Source organism: Rutilus rutilus (genome assembly GCF_951802725.1).
Source record: "Rutilus rutilus genome assembly, chromosome: 4".
Taxonomy (NCBI): domain Eukaryota; kingdom Metazoa; phylum Chordata; class Actinopteri; order Cypriniformes; family Leuciscidae; genus Rutilus; species Rutilus rutilus.
In genome coordinates, this window is record NC_140212.1 from 49953892 (window position 1) to 49968136 (window position 14245).

Below are 14245 nucleotides of genomic sequence, written 5' to 3' on the forward strand. Positions count from 1 at the left end.
GCTCAGACTGTACCGCGTGCAGCTCAAATGTGTCCTCACCTGCACCAAAAGGTAGACTACTTTCATCTGATATATTCGCCATTTTAACAGATGGACAGTAAGTTAGCAACGACGCTACCAGTGATGCTAGCAATATTAATACTAATTTATGACTGAAGTCTTGGATATAATCCGTCTTTTTAGTGGTACGGGTGTAGAGTAGACGCACAATAGATGAGATGTTTGTAAGTGAGTTTGGAGAAGACTCGTTCAGCCGTGATCCACGGACGTAACCTATAGGAGTATCCAGCGTTGGATCACTTAATAGGCTTGAGACGCGTCTGCTCAACAGTCCGCGTTGTAACTATGAGGTGAGGAAAAGTAGAAAATGTTCGTTGTAAGTGAGTTTAAAGAGAAAATCAAGAATTATAAATCAAATCGGTGGAGCTCCAAAGACAACAACGCGTGTTTACAGAGTTCAAATCCTGACATGACCACTGTTGAAGGTTTGATATTATTGACATGTCACCATATTTGATTTGGCTTCTGTAGACATGAACTGATCACAGATTTGATTTGAAAGAGAATAGGACTTAAATTTCACTTTGCTCATATTTCAAAGTAATCAATCATATCGCTTCATAAGACTTGGATTAAACCTCAACCTCCTTATAATTTTCAAAGAGACATCAATAGATCAATAAATGTCTCATGATCAATAACTGAATTAGCCTATATTATAATTCTACTGCTTATTAGAATTTCTGTGAATATGGAAGCCACATTTTATTTATAATTAAATATAAATCAAAAATGCATCATTGGTGTTTGGTTTTAAATGTTGATTTCACAAAATCACGTCTCTTAAATTCTTAAAAACATATTGTTATCGGACATTAATTCGACTCTTGGTATCAGTAGAATCAGCAGTATTTAAATGTGTGATTTTAGCAGTAATGACGGGCTACAGTAGGCCCATGTTAGTGGTGTTAGAAGTTACACCGTTTTTGGATCTGAGTCGACTCACCCACATTAATGATTTCAAGACATGTAATATACATATCACACCTTTAGCTGTCATCTTCTGATTGGTCAGTTTGAACAGCTCACATTTGGGTTACAGTCACATCGTCAAGGGATAAAAGAAGATTGAGGCAGTTGCTCTGGCTCTTCGATTCACTCTCTCTTCTTTCCTCTGGCTCGTTCTCTCTTCTCTTTTCTAATGCTGGGTACACACCAAAAGATAATGGGGTCGATTTCCCCCCTTCCGACAATCCTAGCTAATTCCCGATTATCTTGATGGTTCAACAGATTATCTTATCAGATTTTCCCGTGGTGTGAGGTGTGTTAAGAGTGTCCGACCCTGCTCGGAAGAACGATCGCGAATTGTAATTTATGATCAGAAATCCTGATGTGTGGGGGGGGGGGGAACCCCAAGGACAAATGCACACACGTTCTGGAGATTCCAAACACTTTCATTGCAATTTCTTCCTGCATATCGTCCGCCGTGCTTATTCTGAAGTCTAATAATTCTGAAGCGAGATTTCCTGTGTTCACAGTCGAGACTCTGGTTGAAAATCTGTTCGTGTGTGGTGTGCTGTCTTTGTCACATCATGGCACACACACACTATAGGACCAAAACGCTTAAATCTAGGATTTTTTGTCCTCATGTTTGTGGTCCATCACATTTTGGAAATCTTATAAGATGTAAAAAATCTTTTGGTGTGTACCCAGCATTTTTCTTTCTTCTTCTACCTATTGCAATACATTAGCGTCACACTAGTAACACTCTCCTAAATATTTAACTATTGTAACTGCGCTTATTTCCGTCGTTGGAATAAGTGGCAGTGGGTGGTAATAGACCAGAAATGTACAGTTTTCGACCATCTTGCTGATAACGTTTCTTTAGCGGGCTGTAGCGGTTGTCACTTAGTTTAAGATCCGCACCTTACTTTCATACACAGTGGGTTTAAGTGTCAACAGTTTTTGTGTGTTACGTTGATTATTTTTGTTTATTATTGTTATTGTTTTTTATTCTTATGTCAGTTTTAAAGGTCCTATTGGTTTTCATACAGAGAAATGTACATTTCAGTTGTTCAAGGCTTTGTATTGTTTATTGTGAATGTCATATGATTAAGTACAGTAGCCTCCATTAGACATCAAATACATAATATACTCTGCGTCTTTAAGGACTATTCGTAACAAATATGTTTGAAAATAGTATGTTCTGTAATAAATATCGGAGAACAAATGATTATGAATTTTTCTGATAAATCTCCTTCTGAAAAACCTTATGAAAACTCCCCAGAAATTGAATATATTAAAGACTGGTTGAATGCATTAACTGTAACTGATGAAGATGAAGCAGAAAATAGAAATGTTAATGTCACAGGCAAAGTTGAGATTTTTATGGATGATCTTATAGTTCAACACATCCAGAGGGACAACGCAAAAAGAGCTCGCAAGATGGAGAAGAAGGAGAGAAAAACGTTGGCGAATGTCTTCCACTAAGGCTCAACTCCCTCTATGGGTCCCCAAAAGTGTCAAAAATATATGTGGCATATATTCCAAATACATTGAAATATATTCTGAAATATAACAAAAATTTATGATGTTAAGTGTGAAATATATTTATTGGGCCAATTTCAAATATTTGCACATATTCCAAAATATACTCTGAAAATATATTTCAAATATATTATTTTGTGTATGGGAATATATCTTGATTTTGGTAATGGAACATTAATACTGTCAAATGCCCAGTGCATTCGATTTCATGACTGAACTGGTCAGAGGCACCGCCGAGGACCCTGAATCGATATCCTACATCCTTGATCCAAAAGGTAAGAGAAATATTTAATTGCAGTAAATTATGGAGATGTATGAGAATGGTTTATGGGTGACAGCGGTATAGAAATACAGTCAAATGAGAAACACTTCACAACATGTTACTCATTTATTAATAGCCACACCTGTTAGGAAATATGGTTATCAATACAAACATTGACTGGGTGAAAGAAGCAAATTATATATATTTTTAAAAAAAGATTCATGTAAAAAAATTTGCACATGACACTCACCTGAAGACAGTATGGGGACGATAGTGTCACTGGCTTCACTCACTCCCACTTTACCCACTATCCTGTAGCGGATCAAGTACTGTTTTCCAGACTTCAATCCAGTCAGAGTAAAGTCTTCATCAGCGGTGTTTATGATAATCCACTGTTCCTCAGCGCCAGAATCTGCTTTCTCCAGCTGGTACTCCACTCTGAACTGCACAGTTTCTCCAGTTGGGGACTTCTGCAGTTTCAGGGTCACACTGTCCTCCAGGACCTGCTTCACTTCTGGTGGAGGAGGCTTCGACACGGGCTGGAACTGTGTGTCTGTCAGCTTCCCTGATTCATACAGATAGATAGAGGAGCCTGGACTGGAGGGATCAGAGATGGCAGAAATAATGAATCGATATCTCTTTTCATCTTTATTAGCCTCTGAAAAACTTCTGAAAAGAGATAAGTTCTCTCTCATCTTTGAGGTGACATCAGGATCGTTGAACCACTTTCTGACAGATGCTAACGTGCTAGAATGTGGTTTCATTCCCACATCTAGCTCTTTAAAATCGTCGGATTCCAGAAACTTCTTCAGGGCTGAAAGATACGGGTCTTCATACTTCAGAGATGTGAAGGTCAAGCACACCACAACATCAATATTAGGATTAAAGAGGATGGTGTTGAGATGGTTTGAGTCTTCAGTTTTGATTCCCTTCAGTATCTCGGTGTGAGAACTCAAGAGGTTAACTTCAGCCGTTGCATGACCTAACCACTGGTTAAGCATGTCAGCATTAAAGGGGGAGCTGTAGTGGATCTTCAGGATGTCTTCCAATGAATGTTGCTCCATCTCTCCTCCTCGAATAGCAGGCAAGACCTTGGCCACTGCTTTCAGGAGCACCGTTTTGAAAATGCTAAATGAGCTCTGAAACGAATGCAGCCTCTCTTTAATGTCTTTGAAAACATTTACAATCGGTTTACTAGACAGGTCGTTGCATGTCCTCTGTACTTCTCCCAGCCCCTCTATTATATCTTCAGTGTTGGAAACCAGACGTGTGGTGATTTCTCTCTCCAACTGAGCAGCTTTTGTATCCAGTAGAGAAAGAGGATAGAGCCAGACTTTTATTGGAACTGCATTCTGTGGATTCTCCTTCAGTATAGTGGGGAGCTTCTTGTACACCTCTAGGGCCTCCATGTAAGTGGTGGGGTTCTGATCAAGGCGGAAGTCACCATAAAATGTGCAGGAGATGCTCTCAGCCACTTTCTTTTGAGCATCTGTCATATTTACAACTCTGTGTCCCGTAATGGAAAATTGAGGAATCTTCTCGACCATGATATTCAGTTCTTCCTGAATCTCCTGCTTTTCTTCCTCTTCTGTAAATGTCTGATCAAACACCATGATGGCCTGAGCTCCGTACAGTACAGCTGTGACCACATGAGTTGCAGTTTTCTGGTCAAAGACCTGAGGGTAGGTGATCTGACCCAGATGGCTCATAGTGAGCTGTTCGAATCTGGAGGTTTCACTGTAATACATTGTAACTCTGGACTGTTGGTTTGAGGATTTGGTGTCACGCATGAACTTGGCAGATCCTCCCACCTCCACCAGCCCTCCTAAGAAGCTGGCCTTCAGGGAAGCACTCACATCCAGGAGACTGGACTTACTAGAGAGAGAGTCGGAGCTACTGAACTTCAAATCTGTCCTGGGCTGTGGACGACTGTCCAAATCTTTACTCAATAATGTCTTTTCCCACAGAGTAACACCTGAAATGAGAAATTACTTTTAGAGTTATGTACGAGGAAGTGATGTACTGTTGAAAAAACATGCAGGTTTTATAGTGTTGTTACACAAGAATTTGTAATTAGTGATGCAATATTTGATGAAGAGGGGAAAATCAACTTGTAATTATTTATATATTTATTTTAGGTTTGTAAAGCACCTGGAATGAAGGTAACCTTGCGGCAGTCATACAGCATACCAGGAAACAGAGGTCTTCCTAGAGCTGCCACTTCAATGGTCTGTGATGTCAGGGCTGCAGTAAATAACAAATAAAAGGTATAATTAGAATATTTATCATATATTTACAAAATTATATCTGATGGTAATGAATACTGTTTAACTTTTTACCCGGAAGCATTTTTGAAAAAACTTGCCAGCCACTGCCAGCATTTTTTTTAATAATTTTCACAAAATGTTCATGACCCCCAGAATATTTTGTTGTATAAATATCTCAAACTTGCAAAATTTCAAAAGAAAGAGCACACCCTCTGCTTTAAAAAACAAAAAGAGCCTAAAGAGGCACCTAAAGAGGCAAGAGAGTAATCCAAGGAACAGGCAAGAAATCCAAAAACCAAGAAACAAGAAAACCAGGAAAACACTCAGAGATGCAGTGTGACACTAAACAAAACTTTGCAATGATTGAAAGAATGAACAAGGAATAAATAGGCTGAAACTAACAAGGTGATGAAATACAGGTGAATGAGATACAGCTGAATACAATCAGTGATGATGAGTCCGGGCAGTGAGTATGGGAAATGTAGTCTGTGAGTGAACAAGATAGTCTGGTGTGGAGTGCCCTCTGGTGGCTCTCATGGGCACTCCAGCTGGTGACCGTTACATAGCCCCCCCTCAAAGGAGCGGCTTCCAGACGCTAAAAAAATAGTCCAGGAGGGAGGTGGAGTGGAGGCGGATCCGGGGACAGGATGAAGGGCAAGGCCTGTGGAGCGGAAGGACTGGAGACTGTAGCAGGATGGGAGGCCAGGGTAGATCAGGCTGTGCAGGCGACCAGGGCGGAGCAGGCTGTGCAGGCGACCAGGGCGGAGCAGGCTCAGGCTGTGCAGGCGACCAGGGCGGAGCAGGCAGTGCAGGCGATCAGGGCGGAGCAGGCTCAGGCTGTGCAGGCGACCAGGGCGGAGCAGGCTCAGGCTGCGCAGGCGACCAGGGCGAAGCAGGCAGTGCAGGCGACCAGGGAGGAGCAGGCAGTGCAGGCGACCAGGGAGGAGACGACCCTTCAGGCGGCCAGGGAGGAGACGACCCTTCAGGCGGCCAGGGCGGAGACGACCCTTCAGCCGGCCAGGGAGGAGACGACCCTTCAGCCGGCCAGGGAGGAGATGACCCTTCAGGAGGCCAGGGCGGAGACGACCCTTCAGGAGGCCAGGGCGGAGCAGACGGTTCAAGAGGCAAGGGCGGAGCAGACGGTTCAGGAGGCCAGGGAGGAGACGACACTTCAGGCGACCATGGCACAGGAACAGACACCGGCTCAGGCACAGGAACAGACATACTCCGACTCAGGGACAGGAACAGACTCTGGCTCAGGGACACACTGCAAAAAATGCTGTTCTTACTTAGTATTTTTGTGTTGTTTCCAGTCCAAAAATCTAAAAATTCTTAAATCAAGAAGCATTTACTAGAGAAGTAAAACTACATAAGAAATTCTATTTTGTTTTCAGATAAACAGAAAGTATCTTAAGTGATTTTTGCTTAAAACAAGCTAAATTATCTGCCAGTGCAGTAAGGAAAATAATCTTGTTTTAAGATTATGTTTTTATTAAGTTTTTTTGAATTAAGTTTTTTTTTCTTACTGCACTGGCAGATAATTTAGCTTGTTTTAAGCAAAAATTACTTAAGTTACTTACTGTTTATCTGAAAACAAAAAATAATTTCTTATGTAGTTTTACTTCTCTAGTAAATACTTCTTGATTTAAGAATTTTTAGATTTTTGGACTGGAAACAACACAAAAATACTAAGTAAGAACAGCATTTTTTGCAGTGCAGGAACAGACACATGCTCAGGAACAGGAACAGACACATGCTCAGGCACAGGAACAGACACATGCTCAGGCACAGGAACAGACACATGCTCAGGCACATGAACAGACACATCGGCGGCCATCTCTGCTGAGGGGTCAGGTTCAGGCGTGTCGGCGGCCATCTCTGCTGAGGGCTCAGGCAATGTGGCGGCGGCCATCTTGTCCAGAGACACTAGCTGTGTCCCAATGTGAAGGCTGCATCCTTCGAAGGACTGAAGACTTCAAGGATGCAGCCTATGCGTCCTCGAAGGACGCACCATGTAGCCTTCATATGATTTCCTAATTGCGCAACCAGGTGTTTCTGATCACCGCTCCTCAACGGTGCGAGAGGACAGCTGCCATCCTGATCATTCATTTGATATAGCCTAATTGAGTAAACAGCTATGGAGCCAGAATTGGCTACTGTCATTTTTATGTTTTATATTTTACTGGAGGACATGGTGAGGATGTTTCAGCCCTGGCGCTGCCAGGTCATGTATTTTCGGTTTAGCCCTGTTTGAAAATAAAACCCAATTGAATATAAAAAAAAAAGTCCAGTATTTCTCGCGCTCGTGATCGGCAGCTGTCACGGTTGCCAGGCGACAAGAACAATCCTCCGTAGGCTAGACCGGTCCGAGCGCTTCAGATGAGCCCTTTGATATGGGACATATCAAACTTATATGAGACTTTAATTTTCAAACTGATATGGGACTTTAATTTTCGGAACTGCATATTTCATTAAATATTCACGTACAAATGTGAAGTAACCTACTGAAGTACCTTTTTTCCCCTCACATATGATTTTACATTAAACTACACAAAAGTATATAATGTAACAACCTTGAAAATATTCAGAAGTAAAATGCATGTCATAATATAAATACAAACTATAATAAAAACCCTGACAAGGAGTTTTTTCCCCTGCAGAATACATACCTCTAGTTTTACTCTTGATACTAAAAACTTGTTATTAAAAGTACTTTTTTCAGAAATTACTCTTTTTGAAAGTCTAATTATTATTCTAATAAATTCTAATAAAAGTCTACATCATTTTTTTCTTATTTTATGTACTGTAAATGTTTGTTGATTTTGATATGTTTAACGTATGTTGTTAATAGTTGGAAAAAGTACTTTAATGTAGCCCATGGAACAAATGATTTTCATTTACCAATTTTATTTGAAAAAAAAAAAAGGTATAGGCCTACAAGAGTTTGTTTCAAGTAGAAATTATGTCCAGAACAATTCATTCTCTTTTATTTACACATTTAAAGTTGCATAAAAAAATGTACAGATTTTCTTTCCTTTTAAAAAATAATGAAAAAAGTTAAAGAATATGAAAAAAAAAAAAAAATTCAATCATTTTCTCAAGAAGAGAAAACAGCCTGTCCATCCTCTCCCTGCTCTCTTCGCCTCTGCCTTGGTGCTGGTGCTGCTGCTGCTGGCTCCTCCTCACCGTGGGCACCCACTGCTGAACTGGGCCATGAGGACAAACCAGGGCCGAGTTTCAGCAGTGGGTTTCCCACTCACACCCTCACCTGTCCCAGGACACTTGCAATCCTTAGGGCAGAGCAAATTAACCATGGCTTGTTAACAACAACAGCACAATACATTTCAGCAAAGACATGTTTTTTTTTTCTCCTGAATTGCTCTAAAAAAGCTTAACACAGGGGTGCAATCTTAAGTGCATTGTTAACACTGCAAAATATGACACATCAAGACATGCATACAAAATACTTAAGAAATCATATTTCTATATACTCAAATTTGGTTAAAACCACATAGCTTGCATGACAGCACTACAAAAACACATAAAAGTGAAACCCCATTGCCTTATCAACTGCTTTTCTTATTGTTGTGGGCTTACTTCTTTAGCATATTTCTTTTAGCCTAATACACAAGTGAGATAGACTAGTGCAAATATTACAAATAGGTCGTTAAACTAATATTAGCACAAGTTTTGCCTCAAACTACCTGACAAATGAAGCCACGCAATAGTGACGAAGGAGTTAAGATGAAGTTTATAATAAACTTTAACTCGGTTTCGCTAGCCATTTAAATAAATGAAAACATAATACTTACATTTAAATGTGAATTTGCTGTCCACCACCGATCTCTAGTCTCGACCGCCTTTAGAAATAAATAAATAAATGCTGTCGTCAACGGCGCGCAATGACTTATGGGGTAGAATAGGGTAAGATAGGCCGCTAAGTGTTCATTTATGTATCCTTCCTTTCACGGGGAAACGAAGGACGCATTTGGCGTCGCTTTTGAATCAGGGAAGCCTTCGTCGCGTCGCAATGACGCAACCGGCCTTCAAATACGGACTTCGGAGGATGCAGAACTGAATTGGGACAGCCTTCATCGAGCCGCGTGACGCAATCGGCCTTCAAATGCGACCTTCCAAGGATGCAGCCTTTGAATTGGGACGTCCTTCGTCGCGCCGCTGTGACGCAATCGGCCTTCAAATGCGGCCAATCGTCCTTCAAATACGGCCTTCGGAGGATGCAGCCTTCACATTGGGACACAGCTACTGGCTCGGCGGCGGCCATCTTGTCCGGAGACACTGGCTCGGGGGCGGTCATCTTGTCCGGAGACACTGGCTCGGGGGCGGTCATCTTGTCCGGAGACAATGGCTCGGGGGGCGGCCATCTTGTCCGGAGACACTGGCTCGGAGGCAGCCATCTTGTCCGGAGACACTGGCTCGGCAGCAGTGGCGTGAGCAGACTCAGACTTGGCAGGCGTGACGTGAAGAGACTCAGACTTGGCAGGAGTGACGTGAAGAGACTCAGAAATGGTAAACGTGATGAGAAGAGTCTCTGGATCAGCAAACGTGACGTGAAGCATCTCTGGATCGGTAGAAGTGACGTGAAGCATCTTTGGATCGGCGGACGTGACGTGAAGCGTCTCTGGATCGGCGGTAGTGACGTGGACAGTCTCTGGATCGGCGGATGTGACGTGAACAGTCTCTGGATCGGCGGACGTCACGTGAACAGTCTCTGGATCGGCCGAAGTGACTTGAACAGTCTCGGGATCTGTAACAGGGCAAGATGGAGATGCTCAGGCTCGGAGGATACCGTGGACTTGCAAGGCTCCTCATCCGTAAATCCCACAGTACATGAACCACTCAGCAAAAGGGCAATGTCAATATATTGAGCTAGAGTCCAGTGAGGGATATTGATAGGCATGAGATAGTAAAGATGGTCAATTAGACCTTGATGAAAAATGTCCTTCAAGACAGTATCATTAAAGTTAACCCCATGGCTAAGCTCACAAAACTCTTTGACAAAATCCTCAATTGGTCGGTTACATTGGCGGAGGTGGAAGAGACAGCCTTCTGGATCCATGTTGGTCATTGCTGCTGGATCTGGTGTGGCGAAGTTTTCTGTCACGAAACTGCTCCGAGACTCGAAAGTTAGATCCAAATGCAGCTTTATTTAAGGGCAATCCAAAGGAATGATCCAAAGTATAGGCAATAGGTTATCCACAGGCAGGCAGTCCAAAACAACAAACAAACAATACAAAACAAAAACAAGACAGGCAGGGGTCAGAGGCAAGAGAGGAATCCAATGATGATGAGTCCGGGCAGTGAGTATGGGAAATGTAGTCTGTGAGTGAACAAGATAGTCTGGTGTGGAGTGCCCTCTGGTGGCTCTCATGGGCACTCCAACTGGTGACTGTTACAGTCTCACTTTTTTATAGATTTTTATTTAAAAATATTTATTTCTCTGCTGTGGAAGGACTTAGCCAGCCTTTGAAAAAATCCTCTCACAAGGGACACTTGTTGCTGGCATGCAAAGATATTTTTTAGCAAGGACATACAAAGAATTATATTTCAAACAATGCATACCTTGCTTAGATGCCCAGCAGTGTCAGTCGCAGGCCTAAGTACAGGGGGAATGCTACCATCCTCTGCACCCTACAGAATGGCAGGATGAGTGCTCCTCAAATGGCGCATCATAGATGATGTATTGTTGCAGTAGGCTAGCTGCCGATCACAATACACACATCTCACTTTATTTGGGGTTTCTAAATGAAAATGCTCCCACACCACAGATGTACGGCATCTCTTCTGTGGAGCCTCCATTTTTATTTATCTAGGCTATCTATTTCTTAATCTATCTATATATGAATCTATTTATCTATATATGTATCTATCTATTAATCTATCTATATATATATATATATCTATTAATTTATGTATATATCTATTAATCTATCTATCTGTCTATATATATATTTCTATCTATGCATCTATTAATGTGTCACTATATTGTACTCTGTATATCTCTAGCCTATCAGTCAATGTGTAAATTTAAATGTAAGCCTAAATATAACTAAACAAATCGCACTATAAATGTCACTATATCACCAAAAATCCACTATCTCAAAATCAAACTCCTCTCACAAAAACCCACGAGGTCAAGATGCGTTGACAGATGTGTGATTGTGTGGTCTGTTCCCGACCCTGTCAATCAAACGCTGATTTGGCGAACCATGCCACCTGTCGAAACACTTGTGAAACACTCCGAAGCTTCATTTAGCCGTAGTCACCTGACATGGGTGTTTTGAATCACGCTTCGGATCAGTGTTTCGAAACATCTGCGCTTCGGGATCTCGAAAAGCTTCGGAACGTAAGTTTCGCGTCAGCCATCCCTACTCTGGATTCGGACCCAATATCCAAGCTCGGAGCCCTCTCTCCGGACAGCACGCCAAATATGCATTCCATTTACTCTATCTAACTTATTTGTAAGTGTGAACTCGTGAATGTTATATTTAATGTTGATGAATACATTTTTCTGCTTCTTTTTCACCTGTGTTTTGATCAGGAGATATGTAATATGCCCCTACTGTAAAACAGTGAAAACACGAAAAGCCGAAAATTTCTGTCAATGGCGGGGAAAGAGTTAATACTGAAGAAATCCATTTTAAAATAAAGATGCAAGCAGCAATATGGGGTCAAGCAAGCACTGAAGCCATAGCAAGCACATGGCATGGCAAAGAAACTGGTCAGAGGAAATACAGAATTAAACTTTTGACCTTCAGGTCAGTATAATTATATCATATAAAATGCTTAATTTGCAAAAAGCAACTTACAATAGAGTCTCTAACATCACCAGAGCGAGCTGTGCTTGCCCGTCTTATTCAGGCATATGCAGCAGTTCATGCTTTTGGCAGAAACCAAACTGCTCTTCCAGAGGGCTATTTACTTTCTGGCTGGAGAATTGGAAACTTTGGGTCTTGTCCCTGAAAGGTAACAGCTCATAGATTCTGATCTCTCAACTGAGGATGTTGAGTCACTTTTGACTTCCAGAGCTCCCACCACAAGAAAATCGTAAGACCTAAAATTGCTGAGTTCCTTTTTAGGATCTTTCTGTGGTCCCGGAATTTTTTTTTTTATTAGAGGCTCCATTTGAGCCCTTAGAGTCAGCCTCAGAGAGGCTTCTCACTTTTAAGGTGGCTCTACTATTTGCATTGACATTGCTCAAAAGAGTAGGAGATCTGCAGGCCCTGTCAGTAGCTTCCTCCTGCTTAGACTTTTCCCCAGGTATGATCAGAGCTATTTTGCACACCTCCTGTAACCAGCCACCCTGCCGTACTTCCCTTCGCCGCATGAATCGCTGTAGCAATAGAGAGACTGCATCTGCTATATCCAGTCCAGGCTCTTAGGATTTATGTCAGGCCAATGGCGTACATTCTCCCAGTTATTTACAAGTGTGGATATATGCAGGTTGGGGTGATGAACATTAAGAAAGGTTGAGGCATGCCGAATGGTAGGGGTGTGGGCAAGGGTCTTTATTATTGGTTGTGAAAGCTGTCGGCCAAGGTGTGCAGCAGGGTTAGTTTCTGTTGTAGCAATTGACCTGTCGGCACGCCTCCTTTCTGCACACCCATTGCTCCAACCTGCAGCTAACCCTGTCTTGTTTTCTGGTCTGCTTTAGTAACACAGTCACCAAGCAGTGCTTTTCCCATTGGATTATAGATGCTATCGCTCTGTCCTATGAGGCTCTCGTAATGGCTTTGCCTCTGGAAATCCCCAAGGAGTGTAGCATCTTCTAAAGCTCTATCTAGGGGTGAGCCCTTACATGAGGTTTGTGCTGCAGCCGGCTGGCCCTCTCCGCACACATTCCTCAGGAATTAGTCTGGACATGGGCTCAACCCCAGGGTCACAGGTCCTTCAGGGTTTACTAAGTCATGTCTGCATTCCACAATTTTCTGTGCCAGTATTACACAGCCTTGTTGGGCAGGCAATCTTCCTCAGTGTGGCAGCATTGGTAATGACATTCCCATAGTGTCAATGCCATGACAGCGTTGAGTTCCCTTCGAAAGGGAACGCCTCAGGTTATGCTTGTAACCTGGTTCCCTGAAAGGGGAACGGGAGGCTGTCATGGCGTTGACACTATGGGAATGTCATTACCAACCCCTCTTAGGGAACTGGGTTACATACGTAACCTGAGACAATTTTTCCTTCATATGATATTGAATCTGTCCAGTGATATTTTTGATAGCACATTCACATTTTGTAACAACATTTCAATCTTACCTGAATGTTTTTTGTTTCCTTCGTCTGCTAAGAAATGAAGTCCTCTGGTGTCTCTATTTAAAATCTGAAGTTCATCAGGTTTGGGTTGTAACACTTCCTATTTTTGAAGGAATGGTTCATAAAATCATTTTCTAAAAAAAATTAAAAAAAATTAAAAAAAAAACTTCCACAAAGATTTTTTTATCCTTAATCTCATGAAATTCATCTGGTTACACTTGCACATTTTGTCTGAGGGAGTGCACTTACCTGTGCATTCACCACAGCTAGGGTCGCCAACCATAGATATGTACAGTAGATGCAGCTCGGCTGATTCAGGTATGTCAAAAGTGCCGCCATCTTGGAATCGTCAACAAGGAGACCTGTTTGAATGTCAATGTGAAGGAGATGCCTGTCACGACCTTGTCTTGTCTAGTTTCATTGTCATATTCTGCTTAGTTTTCCCTGTCACCATTTGTTCTCGTTCTTTGTTTGTTGTTTCTTAAGTATTCCTTTCTAATTATTTATAGTTATAGGCTGCCTGCATTTTTCCTGTAAAATAAAGGTAAAATTATTATTAGTATTTTAATTACTATATTATATTTATTCTTAAATACTGTATGTTTATAACAATGAAATGGTGTTATTACTACAATTATAATTATTTTTTATATTTTTTTAATCATAATAATAATTATTAATCATATTGATCTATAAGAACCAATTTCTTGGGGCCAAATTATGCAACCCTAAAAGTAGGCACAACAAACCTGGTGTTCTTTATCATTTTTTGTGAATGTTAAATCGCAATTTTCACCACAATTTAGCCAGATTTCCCCCCTAAATTGTGCAGCCCTAGTTGCTCCTGATATCAGCTTGTTCACAGTTGTTTTGTTGATGTTTTTTTACAGGGACCAGA

At 41.6% G+C, this 14245-nt stretch overlaps 1 protein-coding gene across 5 annotated transcripts in view; it reads right to left on the reverse strand.

The window, feature by feature from the left end:
• The window catches only part of LOC311289595 (stonustoxin subunit alpha-like), a 170158-nt gene that overhangs the window by 5190 nt on the left and 150723 nt on the right, over positions 1 to 14245 (reverse strand). For 3 of the 5 annotated variants that reach the window (XM_084407727.1, XM_084407726.1, XM_084407725.1), the window contains 4 exons: positions 13597 to 13709; positions 13351 to 13447; positions 4961 to 5053; positions 3060 to 4784 (listed from right to left, as the gene is read on the reverse strand). The exons of the other annotated variants lie outside the window; for them this stretch is intronic. In XM_084407727.1, coding sequence (XP_084263853.1) covers positions 3060 to 4784; positions 4961 to 5053; positions 13351 to 13447; positions 13597 to 13686 — 2005 coding nt within the window. In that variant the 5' untranslated portion in view covers positions 13687 to 13709. The remainder of the gene's footprint in view (positions 1 to 3059; positions 4785 to 4960; positions 5054 to 13350; positions 13448 to 13596; positions 13710 to 14245) is intronic. 5 annotated transcript variants of the gene reach the window in all.